Source organism: Nothoprocta perdicaria, unplaced genomic scaffold, assembly GCF_003342845.1.
Source record: "Nothoprocta perdicaria isolate Ctin4 unplaced genomic scaffold, notPer1 scaffold_70, whole genome shotgun sequence".
In the NCBI taxonomy this organism is placed as follows: domain Eukaryota; kingdom Metazoa; phylum Chordata; class Aves; order Tinamiformes; family Tinamidae; genus Nothoprocta; species Nothoprocta perdicaria.
Genome location: NW_020455977.1, coordinates 118,107 through 135,595, shown reverse-complemented (window position 1 = coordinate 135,595; position 17,489 = coordinate 118,107). Strand labels below are relative to the sequence as shown.

General features: G+C 51.7%; 2 protein-coding genes across 6 annotated transcripts in view; one reads left to right on the top strand and one right to left on the bottom strand.

Moving 5' to 3' along the window:
- The window catches only part of JAZF1 (JAZF zinc finger 1), an 80,466-nt gene extending 71,401 nt beyond the window's left edge, over positions 1-9,065 (top strand). The window contains exons 4-5 of the mRNA XM_026050815.1: positions 5,587-5,756; positions 8,731-9,065. Of these exons, the coding sequence (XP_025906600.1) occupies positions 5,587-5,756; positions 8,731-8,907 (347 nt within the window). The 3' untranslated portion in view covers positions 8,908-9,065. The remainder of the gene's footprint in view (positions 1-5,586; positions 5,757-8,730) is intronic.
- Positions 9,066-11,321: 2,256 nt separating this feature from the next.
- Positions 11,322-17,489, bottom strand: part of TAX1BP1 (Tax1 binding protein 1) — a 49,734-nt gene continuing 43,566 nt past the window's right edge. For all 5 annotated transcript variants that reach the window (XM_026050790.1, XM_026050793.1, XM_026050792.1 and 2 more), the window contains 4 exons: positions 15,892-16,066; positions 15,455-15,603; positions 12,934-13,019; positions 11,322-12,372 (listed from right to left, as the gene is read on the bottom strand). In XM_026050790.1, coding sequence (XP_025906575.1) covers positions 12,171-12,372; positions 12,934-13,019; positions 15,455-15,603; positions 15,892-16,066 — 612 coding nt within the window. In that variant the 3' untranslated portion in view covers positions 11,322-12,170. The remainder of the gene's footprint in view (positions 12,373-12,933; positions 13,020-15,454; positions 15,604-15,891; positions 16,067-17,489) is intronic.

Genomic DNA, 17,489 nt, shown 5'->3' with positions numbered 1-17,489 from the left:
ACAGAGAAAGGATCCCAGCTGGCACAGGCTTTGTGGCTGTCAAGTTTCAGGCTGAGCTTCAAGGTGGGAGGGATCTGTGCTGGATTTATTTATTTACTTTTTTATTTTCATGATTTGAAAAAAAAAATGCTGTGTAAAACACTGCTATTTAATGACAGGAAGCAAATGCTCCTTTTCTGGCGAGTGTTTCATAGCTTTTTTCTTGTTTACATGAAGTTGTAGAAATCTTGTTTTAAAAGATGTTTAAAGTAGAGATTGTGTTCTCGAGTTTATCAGGTTTTTCCTGCGCTGTGAATAAACAGAAGATTGTGCATTATTGAAAGCCCTTTTTTGTGGAGAACAGGGTTGGGAAAAAGAAGTTTATGTCAGAATGCAAAATAACTTCCCGAGACTATTGGCACAGTGTGGCCATAAAACCTGAACAGCGCCTTGTGCAGCGACGTTATAGCACGGGGCTGCAGCACCTCGCAGAGCACATGGCACGGGATCACTTGGCTGCTTTCTTCCAGCATCCGTTCTTTACGTGCCTGTTTTTGTGATTAGCTGCTGTTGCACAATTAATTGAAACTGAAGATTTGCTTTTTATTTAGCTTTTTATGTGTGTATTTTTGGCCGCATGTGTTTAATACATTTTGAAACCTAGAAAATCACCGTCTGCGTAGGCGTGCAAACTGTTTGTTTTATAGCCTCTGCACTGGAATTCTCTTCATTTTGGGTTTAATTGGTATTCTTCTGATACGGATTTATCAAGATTCACTTGCATCGAGGTGGGAAATGGTGTGTAAATGCAACTAAGGTGAAGGACAAGCCAGCTATGCTGCCTATTCCTATATGGACCTTCGAGGATTTTTCCTTAGCTTTGGTTTTATTAATTTCAATTCCCTTATAGCCCAGAATATCCAGCAGATCTAACATGTGAGGAGTTCCCAGTTTCACTGTCAGTGAGTAAGAGTGCAGACTGCTTGTGCTTGCTGTCATGCTGATAGTGCTCCCAATAAAAGCACCGTGCTTAATTGCACAGCCCTTGTGCGCTCTGCCGCAGAGCTCTGGGGATCATTTGCCACGTGGGTTCCTCAGCTGAAGTCCTCCTGTACCCAAATACAGAGTTTTAATCAGTGGTTTACCTGAACCAGAAACCTCCCTGTGGTTTGTGGGGGGATTCAAAGACCCACCTCTGCTCGGGGCGCCCGATGCGGAGCCAGGGTCTGGCCACAGGCGGTGGGAACCTGCAGCAGCAGCTCCGGAGCAGCCCGTTACTCCGAGCTGGATCTGCCTTCGGGCGGCCTTGGAGGCTTCTCCAGAGGCGGGTTCCTGTCCCCGTCCCGCGGTGAGGAGCGGCGCGCAGGGCCCATCCCTCGGGCATTGCTGCTCCCGGTGCCCGCGGCTGCGTCCGCGGCACCGCTGTCATCATGCGGAGCAACGAGATCCCGGCCAGCCCCGGCCCTGACAAAACACAACCCTCCCGGCAGCTCCCTCCAGGGACGCACAGGGAGGGGATTTGTGTCCCCCAGGGAGACCGGCTGGAATATGGGATACATCTCCTCACAGGGATCCCTGTGCGCACGGGCCGCAGGAGCGGCTCGGCCCCGTCCTCGTGAGCCGGACGCCTCCAGGGCTGCTCAGTCCACCCAGGAGCTGTTTGCAGGCTAAAGCACAACTGCCCTCTTGGGGGGTTGGGTTTTCTTTCTTTACGTTGTCTTTATGGGTACCAATGCTATAAATATTATTTTAAATGCAAAAAGAAAACCTGAATGGACCATTCACGCAAAACAAGGAGACAAATTAAACAGCCCAGTGGAATCCATGGGGCTGATCCAGGCCTGGGATTTGTAGCCAGCGTTTCCCGAGCCCACACATTGTGCCATCCACAGCAGCTCCTGCTAGAGGCGCGGGAGCCTCCAGATTCAAGACCTGCCTGGCAGCCGTGGCACGTGTTAGAATTCCAGTGCTTTGGGTTTCACTGCTCCGAGCGCTTATTTCCTGCGCTTTATGTAGGGGAAATATTCCCTTTTGAATGACTTGATAGCCCCTGGGGTGAGCAGTGAGGCCGAGCTGTGGGATGTGCTCCGTGCCTGGAGCTGAGGCTGGTTCCTGCTGCAGGAGCTGCTCCCATTGCCTGTTCCCAGCGCATCCCAACACACGTCCTCTGCTCCCAGAAATAGCTGGTGAGGACGCCGTGGAACCTGGTTTGGTTTTCTTGGGAGGAGGAAGGAAGAGCTGGTAATGTTCTTCCATTGTGATTCAAACACTCGCTGTAATGGGACACTCAGCTCCCGGTGTTCCCAATCAGTCTTGTCCTTTCCCTATTCCCAGGCACAGCATAGGAGGCTCCCAGCTTAGCAAGCTAAATAACTGCTAATATGGGCACCTGCTAGGGCCAGGATTCACTTGAATTGGAGTGGGAGAAACAAACCCACAGTCTGCAGATCACATGGTGGGAGGAATGGCCTGCACCCAGCGGCAGGAATGTGCAAACACAACCGAGACAGCTCCAGCTTTCAGCTCTGTAACGGGGAAGTTGTCTGTCCTGGAATGTCAAACAATTAAGTCAGTCCCTGTAAAACGTTTCGGAGCTGTTTGGATTGCTGCCTCAATCTGCTGGCAGAAGAAGAAGTCAGATCCCTGCTTTGGGGCTCAGTGACTTTCTCACTGACTTCAATAGCAAAACTAGCTGGAAAATGAGCAGTAGAAAAACTCCTTGTGGTGAAACTTGGCTTTCTGTCACGCCACAAAGACCTTTCAGTACCCAGGCAGCCGTGGTAATCTCTCTGCACGCCTGTGTCCTCTTCTGGGAAGTGCTGCTGTGGAGCAGCCAGCCCTTCAACGCGCAGGGCTCCTCTCAGAGCAGCATCCACCGCAGCCAGGTGACCTTCCAGGGGCTTCCCTGGCCCCGGGCGTCCTCCCTGGCCTGCCCTTCCGCCGGCAGCTTGAGGGCACAGGGGATGAGCGCTGGCGTTGCCCATGGGACATGAGCACCGTCCCTCTGCAGGACGTCCCTTTGGGGGCCAGGGCACGGGCTTGGCATGGAGAACTCCTGAGGACAGGGCACAACGGCTCGTATTCTTTGCTCGCCTGTGTTTTATTTGCACTTCTGATCTACCAGGGGCAGCACAGATGGGGTATGGCCTGCAAGGGCCATGTAAGAGAGTGGTCTTTAGTCCTTTGGAGACACTGCCTCCGCTCGAGGTCAGGCCAGGTGGAAGTTCGTAGGTGTTGAAACTGGATAGGGCAAAAAGCCCTGAGCCAGCAGGGAGATGCAGGGAAAAAACATCGTTGCCAGTGGCCAGAGAGGTGAAGAAGGCACCTGGCAATTGCAGACCAGCGCTCAGTTACATCAGAGCAGTGCCTGTGCCCACAGCACCTCGGGGAAGGGTGTGTTTCTCCGGGAACCTTTCCTTGCAGATGCCCGGACACCACCGGAGCGCAGGGGACGCTGCGAGACTTGGTGTTGCTCTTCAGGCTTCTGAAGGCTCAATCACATCTGTACATGTATATTATATATGTATGCGTGTGTATATATGTGTGTGTGTGTGTATACGTGTGTGTGTGTGTGTCTGTGTGTGTGTGTGTATATATATATATATAAAAGAATATGTGGGGAAGCACCACACAGACTGTCACTCCTGGGCACTGACAGCTGAGGAAATTAAAACTCAGAAGTGAAACTGGTTAAAAAACCAACTAAATCAATGTTGTTTTTCTATGGCAATTGAAACAACAATTATTTAACGGAGAATTTTTTATTGCTAATGAATTTAAGACAGTAAGTTTTTACATTTTTGTTTATACCAGGAGCCCTTTAATGCATCTCGTCTTTTAAGGGAGTAGAAGCAGCTGAGCGCGGTCGGGCGCAGTTAGATGAGAGGAGCGGCGGCCTCTGGAGCTCCAGGTCCCTGTACAGTAACATGTCTTTAACAGCATCGCTGTTTGCAGGAAGAGAAGCCTCTGTGGCCAATCCCATCTGAAACAGTATATCTGAAATAGCGAGTGCACCTGGGGTAAGGCGGGAAGCGCAGGGAAAAGCTGCTCCAGAATTGGACTTTATTGTGCAAAGTTATTAGAAAGATTACAAAGGTCACCTCTAAAGTAGAGGAACTCCTATGGAAATGCATAATTATAATGATTATAATCCCTCTCCCTACCACTCCAAGTATATTTTTCCCTTGTAAAACTTAATATGCAATATGGCCTAGAGAGCGTTGATTGCTATCATACCAAGCCCTAAATCCTGGGATCCCAAAATGTTAGGATGCTAAAAGTAGATGTATCCTTTGTGGCTGTCAAACAGCCACTCAGATGATACTTTCTTGGGTGGGATACGGATCTGTTTGTGAGGGAGATTTGGGTTTCTTCTTTTTGGGGGATGGTTATAAGGGCAGAAATAGTTTCTGTCCGTGTCTAGGATTCCTGGGTGTTGTGTCATCCCAGAAGGGCATACGTGGGGTTATGTAGGTTTAAAAAATAAAACGGAGCTGAAGGGTTTGCAGGGGGCAGCTTGAGGAATTCTTTCCACTGAAATACCATCAAGGGCAGAAAATTGTGGAAGCAGAGCTGTGGCTTTGTCTCCATGTTTTGATGTGTTAGTTAAACCACAACATGTCCCGCCAGGGCGTTCAGTCCAGGTCCGCCGCTCCTGCATTCAGGAATTCCTCGGAGGCTGCTGGCGCTTTCTAGGGTCGGGTCGTGCAGGATGGGAGGGCGCCTGGAGCCGCGCGGAGCAGCCGGAGGATCCGCAGGAGGGATCCTGGGATCAGAGCCGGGGCGAGGGCGGCCGGCACCGCTCCGGCCTCTCGGCGCCTCCCGCCTTCTCCCTGCGCCTCCACATCTGCTTTTTAATCCACCGGGGCTCTTCCCTCCCCTGCCCCTCTACTGTATTTTTATAGTTGCTACTCTGCTCTCCTCATTTCTCCCCTTTCACATTTAGCTTCTTCAGAGAATTTCATTAATGGCTGTTGCAATTAAAAATAATAATTAAACTCAGCAGCAGCTGCGCGAGCGGCTGGACAGGGTGTCGGGAGCACAGCGTGGTCTGTTCAGGGCAGCCACGCAATGCAGTTTATCCCCACACCTGAGGGAATGAATTTCACAACTGTAATTGCCACAGTATAATTCTTATTAATGTCGTGCCATAATTCCTATTAATTCCAAAGGGCTAGTAAATGCATTAGGACTTGTCAACATATTATTTTACGCTGTTTATGATCTGGAGAATTACGCTCTTCAGTATTGTATTGCATAAAGAAAAGCCTTAAAAATGCCTTTAATTGCAGGGGGAAAAAAAAGAAAAAGCGTTTTCTGTTCAGGCACTGGGGAAGAAGGAAGGATCCTGTTGTTTGAAGACCAATGAAATTGAATTTTAACTCAGTCCTTTGACCTCTCTGCCACACACCAAGCTGTTTCTGAAAATATATAAGTGTCTGTCTTGGTTACTAGAAAATGAACCACTGGTATCTTTGTGCAGGAATAAATCACTATAACCAAGGCAGCTTTACACAGCTAAAAATTGTATCTGTCCTGCCGCAAAGTAGTGCGAAAGTGGGGAAATGCAGCAGCGTCCCTGCTCACGCCGCTGCGCTGCCTTTGCAGGTAGCGAGTATGACGAGGAGGAGGTGGACTACGAGGAGTCGGACAGCGACGAGTCCTGGACCACGGAAAGCGCCATCAGCTCCGAAGCCATCCTCAGCTCCATGTGCATGAACGGAGGGGATGAGAAGCCCTTTGCCTGTCCTGTTCCCGGGTGTAAAAAGAGATATAAGGTAAGTGGCCAGGCGGAGCTGCCTTATCTCAGCCGCTGCGCTGAGCGGGATAAAGAAACGGGCCTTGAAAATCTGCTGATGCCTCCCCTGTTTAATACTTTCCACATACTTTTCACGGGTCCGGGTGGCTGCAGCAGCCGTGGATCGTCTCGGCTCTGCTCCGGAGCTTCGGCGTGCCAGGGTCACGCGAATCCTGCCGGCATCAATCCAGCCCATGTGGCATCTCCGGACAGGGAACATTCCCGTGTGCCGCCTTTCCCTGGCAGAGCTCAAGGCTGGAAAAGGGGGTTTCGTGTTCTGCGCCACCTGGGAAGCAGCTCGGGCACAAGGGAAGCGTCAGTGCCCATTGCTGCGCAGCTCCGGAGTCAGGGATACGGGGCGTTCAAGTAGCCTATTCACCGCAGGGAACAAAAGGGAACAAAAATACGAAGGAGAATTCAAGGAAGACGAACAATATTCGTTCATAAACAGGGGGAGGCCTGTGACGTGCTGTGTGTCCTGCCCCTGTGAGCGCCGGCCGCTCTCCTCTCACTGCCCCGTGATGGAGGTGCCCCGAGCCGGGCGGCCTGCGGGACGGCCTGCGGAGCGGCCCGGGAGCCCCTGGGAGCCCCTGGGATGTCGACCCGCGGGGCGGGCAGGGAGCACCGGGCTCTGCTGCGGGAGCCGCCGTGTCAGGCCACGTCGGAAAGGCCGTCCCTCCAGCCCAGCCTCACCTCATCTCTCTCTTCCGTCACTTCTGTTTCCTCCCTTTTTTCGGCCTAACCTATATGTGTCTATGCATGCTCTCGTGTTTCTGTCCTTGTTTCCTTCCTTTCTGGTTGTGCCCCAGCTGCCTCCCTCGTTTCCTGTTCATCCCGTTCCCGAGGAGCCGCTGCCGGGAGCGGCACGGGACTCGCGGCCTGGCCGCGCCGCCGGCTCTGCTTCCTCTAGGGGCAGAAACGTGTCGGGGCCGAGCGCGCGCGCTCGCGCGGCACCCATTTTCGTGATGGGCCGAAGCTTCTGGAGGAAGAACACCGACATTTTGGGGTTTTAATGGCTGGTATTTGTGCGCGGGATATTCAAAGCCAGCTGAACTGCGCTGACTGGAGGCGTCAAGCCGGGCCCTCTGAACTCATTCACGGAGCTTCCTTTATTTTTTTTCAAATTGAGGCTACTGAGCTGGAGGAGCAGGGACAGGTATTTTGCAGTTCGCTGTTTGAAGCTTTTGCTGTTGCCATAATTTGCATTGGAAACCTTGATGTTTGGAGAGCCGCCCTTGTCGCTCAGGGTACCCGAGTCGCGTTGAGCTGCCGGCAGCCGCTGCACGGGGAGCCCCGGGGCGGACGGGCGCCTTCGGAGCGGGTGGCGGGCGCCCGCGCGGCCCCGGCCGCTCCGCTGAGGTGATGGTGCCGGCCCGGCCTCGGCGGCGGTGCCGGCGCCCCGCGGGAGGGCCCCGGGGCTGGCGGGCGGCCTCCACGGGGCCTTCCTCGGCGGCAGAGCCGGGGATGGCGCTTCCTGCCGCCTCCGGCACCCCTGGATGGGGCTTCCTGCCACCTCCGGCGCTGGGAGCTGCCCTGGTTTCCCAGCCTCTCCTCAGCCAGTCAGCTCCACCCAGGTTTGTGTTTTGGAGCCTCCCTGTATTTACCTGCCCGGATTCGTTCTCCCGCCTTCAGGGTGTTTTCCACACATGAGGATGGGTCCTTAGGGATGTGGCATCGTCCATGGGGGGTGATGGGCCGTGGCTGCTCAGGTCCGAGGGGGCTTAGAGTGATCGCTCCATAAACCCAAGTGTCCAAACAGGCTGCTCAGGCTTCCGGATGACACGGCTCGGGGTTACTGTGCTGTGACGATTCCGCTGCAGCGAGAGAAGATCAGCAGGTCCTGCCCGGAGCTGCTGCTCCAGGGAGACGCGCGTCCTTGCCAGTGCTGGGGCGTTGACACCTACAGTCGACCCGATGACACCCCGTGTCACCAGCGACACCCGCAGTGCCCACCGGCCCTCCGGGTGCTGGCGCCCCCCGGCAGCCGCGACAGCCGCTGCAGTGCGAGTCCCGGCGGCACACCGGGCGTTCCTCGCAGTGCCCTCGGCCTGGGAGCAGCCGCGCCGGAGGCTCCTGCGGCTCCATGATCCGTTCAGGAGGGCTCCAAGGCCCCCGTGGCGGCGGCACCGAACAGGCCGTGTGTGTGGGGCAGCGAGGGGCAGCCCGGGCCGGGTCCGCGCCCTCGTGTCCCGCCGTGTGAGCGATGGTGGCCTGGCGGGTTTTGGAGGGACGGCGAGCCGGGCTGGAACCGGCTGCCCAGGGAGGCTGCGGAGGCTCCTGCCCTGGAGACCGGCCCGGCTGCCGCCCCGGCTCTGGGTGTCCCTGCTGCATGGAGCAGCATGGAGCATGGAGCACTAGGGGAGCCCTTGATTTCCAACCCCATCCATCCTGTGACTCTGTGAGGAGTATTGGTGGCCGGGCAGCTACCCAAGTGTGGGACTGTGCTAGGGAAAGACGTTCGCTCTTCCTATTCATCCCCAAATCCCAACGCAGCACACTGTGTGAAAGCAGCACACTACACTGGGAAAGAGACACTAGTTGAGATGAATATTAAAGCATCGTTACAATGAGGTAGACCACAGCACTTCATTCCATTTTGCCAGAAAAAAATATGGAAAAGGAGGAAAGTGGTAAGTAAGACTTCACGTGGTGCTGGTCTGTCTGCCCGTGCCGCTCGCCCGGTGCCGGTGCCGGTGGCACCGAGCGCTCGGGGCGCTGGCGGAGCCGCGCTCGCCTCCGATCCTGTTACCTGCTGCGTTTGACGGGGCGATGCGCGGGAACTGGAGGCGGTTCCTCCTGCCCGCGTCCCTGCTGCGTGTCCAGCCCGGAGCCCGTTCCTGACAAACACCCTCCCTTTTCCCCACGACAACAACGTTGTCTCGCTCGGGCCCGCAGCGAGAGCCGAGGCTTCCCGGGCCGCCCGGCCGCCGCTCACGCGCCTTTCTCGCCCGCAGAATGTGAACGGCATCAAGTACCACGCCAAGAACGGCCACCGAACACAGATCCGCGTGCGCAAGCCCTTCAAGTGCCGCTGCGGGAAGAGTTACAAGACAGCTCAGGGCCTGCGGCACCACACGATCAACTTCCACCCGCCCGTGTCCGCCGAGATCATCAGGAAGATGCAGCAATAACAGGCTGGTCACAAACGTGCCAAGAAACCCTCACCAGCAGTTGCTGATTTTGAGAACAGCCACCTTTTTTTGCAGGGGAAGCACTCAGCAACCCTCTCAAGAGTTAAATGCATGCTTTAAAAATTTTTTCTGTAATTTTGGAATGATGTATCTTTGTAGAGTTAATGATTTTGTACATTTGCACATGTAATCATCATACCCATTTTCATTACTTTGAGATAAGGTGCTAAAGAAAAAAAAAAAAGAGAAAAAAAAAAGAAAAAAAAAAAAAGCTCTAGGTTCTTCAGAACATTTTTCTCCAAAATAAAAACCGAGTGGGGGTGTCGCGGGTCTGGTTGTGCTGAAGCGGTGATGAAGGGGAAGAGGAGGAGGAGGAGGAGGAGGAGAGCTTGGCACTGCCCTGGGTTCCAGATTGTAACGTCACGAAGCCTTTCGCTGCGTCTGTCCGTGTGTGTGTGCGAAAGCCAAAGGATGCCCCGTGTCCCGCCCTGGTGACCATGCCTTACGTAACGGAGGTGGCCGCGCGGTAGCACTCGTGTAGGTAAGGGGAATATAAATAAGAAAGAATGTTTAACGTAATATGCTAAAAATATTTTCATACTTAAATAACATACATAAAAGGTGCGCTTGCTGTATTTTATATTATCTTGCAAATCTTTTTCTTTTCCCTCTTAAAATGCTGAAAATCTTGCCATTTCAACTAGTAAACAATCACGTTAGTGTTAGAAATCCTTTTTTTTTTTTTTTTTACAAGCTGTCATATTACATTCATGCCCATCAAACTTTTGAGGACCAATATCCCAGTCCAGCTAAGCATTTACCCCAGAACTATCAGAAAGACACTTGGAAAAGAAAAAAAACTTAAGTGCAAATTTGTGTGTGTGTGAGAAACAATTCTCTTCATCGCGGATGAAGGTTTAAAGCACTTTGTAGTTCTCTATTGCCAACAGATTCCATGTTTTATGTGTTGCCAATTCTTGCAACTTGCTGTTCGAGCATGTGCCTGTGGTTGCAAATAAAACTCCCGAATCCCGCCGTGGTGTCCGGCGCTCCCTCCTTGGTGCCCGGGGGCTCCTGCCGCCGCCGCGGGCCGGGCAGGGGCTGTGTGGCTGGAGCGGCGACGGTGCTGAGACCTTCGAGCCTTACTGGACATTCAGGTGCTTCTGGTGGCCACGGGCGGGAGCCAGAGGCCGCCCCGGGGCCGGTCGCGGCAGCCCTGGGCGAGCGGCTGCGCGGGAGCCGCCGCCAGCCCCGCGGCTCCCCCCACACACCCCCTTGGGCAGCGAGGACGAGGATGAGGGGGGACGTCGTGGTCTAAACAGAGTCATCAGCTCCCGGCACGACAGGGGCAAAAGCCAAGCTCCTGCCTAGGAGAAATCCGCTTGCCCTCCCTTCCTTTCTAAAGCTTTAAAAGAAAAGTTTGTAAATACAACAATTACGCAGGCTCCAGCGGAGCAACCATCTCTTCCAACTATTTGGGTCCTCCTGATACATTTTGTAAGTGTTTGACACGCGTGTGTTTGGGGAGAACTCGGCTTTTGCAGACCCCGAAGCGGTGCCAGGGGCTGCGGTGCCCGTGGGGCTCAGGGACATCCCGGCCCCGAGGGCTCCCGGTCCCCGCCGGCCCCACAGCCCCTGCTCCCCGCACAGTTTTGGCAACAGCTCCGGTGAGCGCAACAGCCCCTGGCTCTGCTCCTAGTGCAAGAAACCACCGGCTGGGTCAGTCAGTTCCGCAGCTCAACAGTCATAAAGTGTCGTCGTTGCATGTGAAGCCCTTGCAGCTCTAAAAAGGAAATTCCAGTTTCTATTTACCTATTCCTTGTGACAGTATTATTAAACAGGTAAAGATGGGACTATTTTGTTATACTGTGTATAGTGAATGTATTGTACTGTGTCTGTGAAAAGTGTGCTTTAAATTATATTTTCATATGTTTTGTTGGGGACAAAGTACTTTAAGTTTGAAAGTGACAGAGGTTTGTTATAGAACTGAAGGCAACTTAATGAATTCCTGTCAAGAAAGCTGCTTATAAATGTAAATCAAATCACATTTAAAATAAACTGCCTCTGACCTAAAATGCCTCCTCGTTACTTGTCACCAAGCTCAGGCCTTACAAGTCATTGGGCTGGGCAGGATCTTGGGTGCTGCCCTTCGCTATGGGCAAACGCATCCCGTTGGGAACTGGCCACAGGAGCTTAACAGGCAGCCTACAGAGGCGGGACGGGAGCAAACCCGGGCTGCAGGGGTTGGTTCCTGCAGCACCAGAGCCCGGCTCAGCCTGGCGCCACGCGCCTGACAGAGCCCAGAGCCCCTGGGAGGCAGGACCGGGGTGTGCAGAAGGAGAAACCACCGCAAGGAAGGTTTGGATTCCACCCTTGAGGCAGCCGAAAGGAAAGGACCACTGGCTCCATGAATAATTTTGCTTTTAATGTAACAAGACTATTGTACAACAGGTGGAAAGCGAATTTACTTACTACATTTATTATTATAAAATATTTAGATATACACACGTTACCGGAGAGAAATAAGCAAAGTTAAAAAGCAGGTTTGAAAGCCCAAATCCGGAAGGAACACAAGTCACTGCTGTGCAAAACGTAGCCACGTTTCCTACTGAAGGCGAGTGCAGCACGATGGCAATGATTTTAAACACTTACTTTCCAGGCAGTCTAAGCAGAGCAGTGCCTCTCACCTCCGAAATACTGCCTCAGAGCAGCACGTGCGCCAGGTTAGGCCCTGCGTGTGGAACTGAAGGTGCTGCCGGGGCGGGCGATGGGGCAGCACGTGCACCCGCGGGGCACAAGTGACCCAGGCCCTTTCCTCCCGCTGGCTGCGTTATGGAACTTTGATTTACCTGTTACTCAAAGAAAAACTACACAAATTTACTGTGTGAAACAGCTGCTTGTTACGATTTTAATCATGCCTCAGTTAGTCGAGAGAAACCGTAGGAGATTTATTTGTTTATTGGTGTTTTATTAATACAGCTAAAAGCATCATGAAGCTGGTCTCAGCTGGAGGCTAAGGTAATTCCTACGCCCTTACGAATTCCACTAAGTAGGGGAATAAATAGATACAGACACAACCAAGGCTCGAGCATAATGTTAGACAGGAGAGCAGAGGGCCCAGGCGCCGCTGGCGGCCAAGCTCCGCGGCGGCTCCGGGGGCAGCCGGACTCGGCCCCGCTGCGGGAAGCCGCCCTGGTTTGTTCTAGGGGTGGGCTACGCATTTGAAGGTGCTTCTGTTTAAGCTACACTGCAAAACCAAGTATTTAATCGAAATTCAAAACATTCTGATCAAAGTGAGTCTGCACGTGCCTCTCGAAGCCCTGCTGGTCGTAGTCGGGCGGGAACTGCTCGCTGCACATGGGGCAGACCTTCCAGTGGCTCTCCACGTGCTCCTCGAACTTGCTCTGGTCGTAGTTGGGCGGGAACATCACGTCACAGAGAGGGCACTTCTTGTGCACGTCGAAACTGCAGGAGAAGACAATTCAGGTCACTGAGGAGCAGCTTTACTAGGAGTTTAAGTCTGAGCGGAGCTCACATGTGTAGCCAAGTTATTAAATCCCAGCTGAAAACGAGCAATATTCTTAAAGCAGCTCTGCCGGGCACTTCTGAATAACCTGGCGGCTCAGAAGCTGCATCACTCTGATGGAATTGCAGCTGCTGCTGAACACAGGTCTGTACAGCCTTAACAGCCGAGCAGTTTCATGGGAACCCCCTCTCCGTGCTCATAAATGCTGCCTCTTGGCAAACACAGCACTTTATAAAAGCTCTAAACTTAGCCTCACAATTACGTTGCAGAGAGGGAGGAAAACGAACCGGTTTTGATTCGCTCTCTGAAAATGCTGCCCCAGTGAGTCAGGGCGAGCGGCAGCGCGGGGCCCGCTCCGGCCCAGCGGCAAATTCCCCATCGTTAACTGTAGAGCCAAGCTGGGCTGGGGACACTTCCCTCTCCAGGCAAGCCCGCTCGGGCAGCGCGGCCCAGCGCCACACGGACAGCCTGGGCCCGTACGGGGCAGCACAAACAGTTACCTGGAGTCAAAGCAAAAGCCAGAGCCTCGCTCGTGCAGGAGCAGACTGGGGGGATCGGGCGCCGAGGGCACCGTGTTGTCGTCATCCTGCGGACACAACAAGAGCAGAGGGCGGCTCAGGCTCCCGCCGGAGGCGCGCTTCCCGCCTGGCGGCCGAGGCCGGGAGGGGCCCGCGTGGCGGCGCAGGGCGGGCACGCAGCGACAGCGCCGGGCAGGGCTCCGCTGCTCCCCTACAGCGTCCGAGGGCATCATTAGGAATGAAGATGTAAACAAGCACAGGGATGGAGGCAAGGAGCAATAGGGCGAGAAAGCAGTGGGGAAATAAAAGAAAAAATAAGGACTGTGGTTTTAAATTGTTTTTTAAGCATTTTACTGTGTTTTGGTTCTATTCTGCAAACAGGCAAGGCAGCACAAACCTACTCATTTAGATGGGGAAAACGAGGGGCCAACAAGAGCTTTGAAAACACCAGCACTCGAATTTCCCAACCCGTTTTCCGTCCTGCCTGGAAGGGGTGGATCAGGAATGGCACATCCCCATGGCAGCGGAGCCACGTGCGCCCGCGCCAGCCCGTGCAGACGGCCCCTGCACACCCTGCATCCCCGCGCTGATTCCAGACCAACCCCCTCGGTCCCACGAGGGCACCGGCCGGCCGGGAAGGGCCCTCGGTGCTTCCCTTCTCCTGCGGGCTGGGCAGAGCCCTCGGGACAGCTCCGGCCGGGTTCCCAGCCAGTCAGTGCCAGGATCTCCCAGGCAGTCTGAGCCAGCTCATCACAGAGCCCCCAAGGTTGTGCGGGGGTCACCCAGGCTCCAGTGCCGGCGCGGCCTGACCCACAGATCCCGACAGGAGCCGGGTCCGACCCTGTCCTGGCGCCCAGGCCACCCTGCGGCCCCGGGACCCTGCGCTCAGCTGCACGCGTCCGGCCGGGACAACTCCCAGTCTCGCAGGACACAGGGAAACAAGGGGCCTCACCTAGAGGGATCCCACATGTCCAGACCCCCCTTCCTCCTTTCACAGCCACCCCATAAAATAGGAATTGGCAGCAAAACAACCCGCATAAGCGGTGGGAAAGGCGGCGCTCAGGAGCGCGGCGCAGGAGATGTCAGTCCAAGCCCACCTCTCCTCGTGCACATGGAAGCAGCCTGCTTCCAGGGAAGAGCGTTTCAGGAGGACACAAAACACAAAAAGCAGCGTCAAGCAGAAATTTGGATGCGTTTGCACGTGACCGTCTAGGTCACAACTGTCCTCAGCTCAGACTAAGCAAGGACAGCAAAAGGCCAAAGGCAGGAAAGTCGGTGCAAGCTTCAGCGCAACAGGAACGGCACCACCGCCTGCTCTCACTCTTTGCTAGCCAAGACAATCACCAGCAACAAGAATCAGCCTCTCTGCAGAGCAGCAGAAATAACAGCTTTCTGCTGGGAGAGGTGGGCAACAGCACCGAGCTCAGCTTCTAGGCCTTAAGCAGGCTGCAAACGCTGTGACAGCTGCTCTAATTATTCGCAGTAATGGACACCGGGGGCAAAAGGCAGGAGGGAGAAATCCATTTTTCTCCATTATAGGTGCTGAGCACCAGGGCTAAAATCATGCCTGTCTGAACACTGATCAGCTTCTGCAAAGGTTAATAGCAATTAAATGTGGCAAACTAGACCAAACGAGAAACAGGTCATGATACCAACGGTACTTGCAAAGAGCACCGGACTTTGCAGGGAAGGATTTCTCGTTCAAGGCTTTTAAAGCAGCAAGAGTACTAAGAATAAGAAACAGCAGTGTGTCTGTTCCTGTTCAAATGAAGACATATGGTACAATTTAGTACAGAAGCCTAATTACTGATACCGTTTTTCTTCTTATATCAGAATACGCAGGACAGGTGTATTTGTTAAAACATTTACCACTTCCCACCTAAAACATGTGAAACCCTACAGAGGAAATTAGTGAAGATCTGTCACTTTCAGATTAATCAACTTCAAATAAGTCAATTAGCTCTTCAAAAGATATGTCTTCCAGTTGAAAAAATCAGTATGAAAATTAATAAATGCTGATTTGTAAAACACAAGGCAAAAGATTAGGAATGTCAGAATGAACATATTTAATACTACGGGCATTTTCATTCAGCATTTAACTGAACACACTGTTATCAGAATCCTTCAAATTTTGATTCATTTCGTCACAATTCAGCTTACATTTGAGCCTTCACTCTACAACACACAGGAGTGAAATACCAAAATTAGCTGAGATTTGGATTTTTTCCATGTTAGCATTTTCAAAAAAAATAGGCAGATGTAGTCCAATAACGAGAACCACCAGCAGTAGCTCAAGAGAGCAGGGGAGCAAGTATATATTACTCAACTGTTGATTGATTTTCTTCCTTCACAAAAAGGAAATTAACTTAAAATATCTTTCAGGGAAGATGATGAATTCCACATTTAATTAAAATAGGCTTACTAGAAACCAAAACCTATGTCAGTTCTTGATTACTCAGTAAACATCAGAGAAAATACCACCCCCAGCAGAGCAGTAACTTACATTGCTGTCCTCGGGATCCTCTAGGCCGTCCGGCCGGCTAAGGTTGCGTGACGGCTGACTGCAGACGACCTCATCCTCCAGCTCCCAAAAGGAGGTTCTCACAGGTGGTCTTTGGATCTCATCGGGATTAAAAGCCCCATCTGCTCCATCTGAAGGCAGGAAAACCAATGGGAGCAGTTTTTGGTCAGCAGAGTGGGTATTTTGAGATTACAGGTGTACTACCTTAAAAAAGCCTTCTCGTATCTTCACTTTAGGCAAGATAAACCAGCAGAAAAGACCCTCTTCAAATCACACCTCTAAAACTTGCTTTACTTTTGCAATCCTCACTGCTTCGCATAAATGCACTGTATGTTAGTGCACAGGTTGTTGGTATTTATCCATTTCCTTTGAAACGGTGAGCTACAAATTCTATCCAAGAAAAAAGAATATCTACTGACCTCTCCTTTCCTGAGTGGCATACGGGTTTCCATACTGCAATACTGGCAATCTGCTTGGCACGGCAGGAATTGCTCCGTTTTCCTCTGAATACGGGTTGCGAAAATGTAATGACTGTTGGGAAATGTGTCCTTCCATCATCCTCCCATTCTGATTTCCTGGAGCCCTGCCAACTTCCTGAATAACATAATGTTCCAAATGCAGTTAATCCATACAGTCACAATAAAAGGTTTGAATTTTTACTAAATTAAGGATTTAGTTCCTTTTTTTAAAAAAAAAATGAAACAATTAAATCTGCTAAACTTGCTACTTGTTCCTCTGCCAGCTGACTAGAGATGATGTTCCATTTACAATTATCAGGGATACCATTTCCCTTACAATGGTTATTACCACAGTATCAAAACTACTCCATGTGTAGCCATAGATTAAGTGTCCTAGCTGCTGGTAACATCACTGCAGTTATTGGACTTTTTCCCCTTTTTTTTGAAGGGAGAGGAGAAAAGGCAGTATTTGCTTTTTGACCCTGAGCAGCAGTTTGCAGCTTGTAACTGAAGGCACAGGAACACTTCAGATCTTCAAGAACTAGAACTAAAGGAGTTGGAACCTTCTTGTTCTTACATTAAAAAGTGGACAGAACACTAAAAATGAGACAGGTCAACAGGCTAACCCGCAGTCTACATAAATAACATGAAGTTGTCAACTTCTAGAAGAGCATAGAGACTAGTTAACAAGACCATTCTGAAGAGAGTATTTTTGCTCAGCAGGTATTTACAGAATCTCTTTACATCTCTTTAAAGCGCAACAAACAGCATGGAAAATATATTTTTAAATACACATACATGTGTAACAGAAAAAGTGAGAAAGTGCAGTCTTAGGAACCAACTGATGGTGTATGAACAGCAAAGCAGAGAACAGGTCAAGACAAACGATAGGTCAAGACAGACCCAAGGAGGATCTTGAAAGCAGGACAAGTAGCTTACAATAAATGCAGTAAAGAAAGCAGAAGTAGAGGGTAGCAGTGAAAACAGTGCTGGAAAATGCTGTATGTAAACTGAAAACGGAAATGGAAAACACCGTATGGGAATGAAGAGCAAGAGAATTCTCTAGTCAGGTTCACAACGTGCTTCAGCAAGTGGGACAATTCTATCCCAAGTCCAGGCAAGATTTTTGGGTGGCTAGAAAAGGCCACATTGCAGGTATTTTGCATGGAGAGGACTTCAGCAAACAGCCAGATGACAAGAATTTTTAAAAGGTCAAATTAAAAGCAGTTGCAGCATCATTCCGGCCCATAACCTGGGAGTGGCAGGCGCTGCCACCAGGAATGGCACCAAGCCCCTGAACACAGATGCAAATTCAGCAGCAGCAATACAAGCAATTCACCAACTCTCTCTCACACTCACTGTCCTGACAGAATCCAGACCCATTTTATAGACTAACAGCTTTCCAGAAAGACCAGGTATTGCTACTTTCTTCTTATGTTAGTTATTAGAAGTCAGTGCTAGTTTTCAGAGCTGTTAAGCCAGCCAAGGTTATTGACTTAAAGCAGCAGTTACACTACTGCAGGAAGGTGCACTGGCACGTCTGTCCACTTCCAAATAAA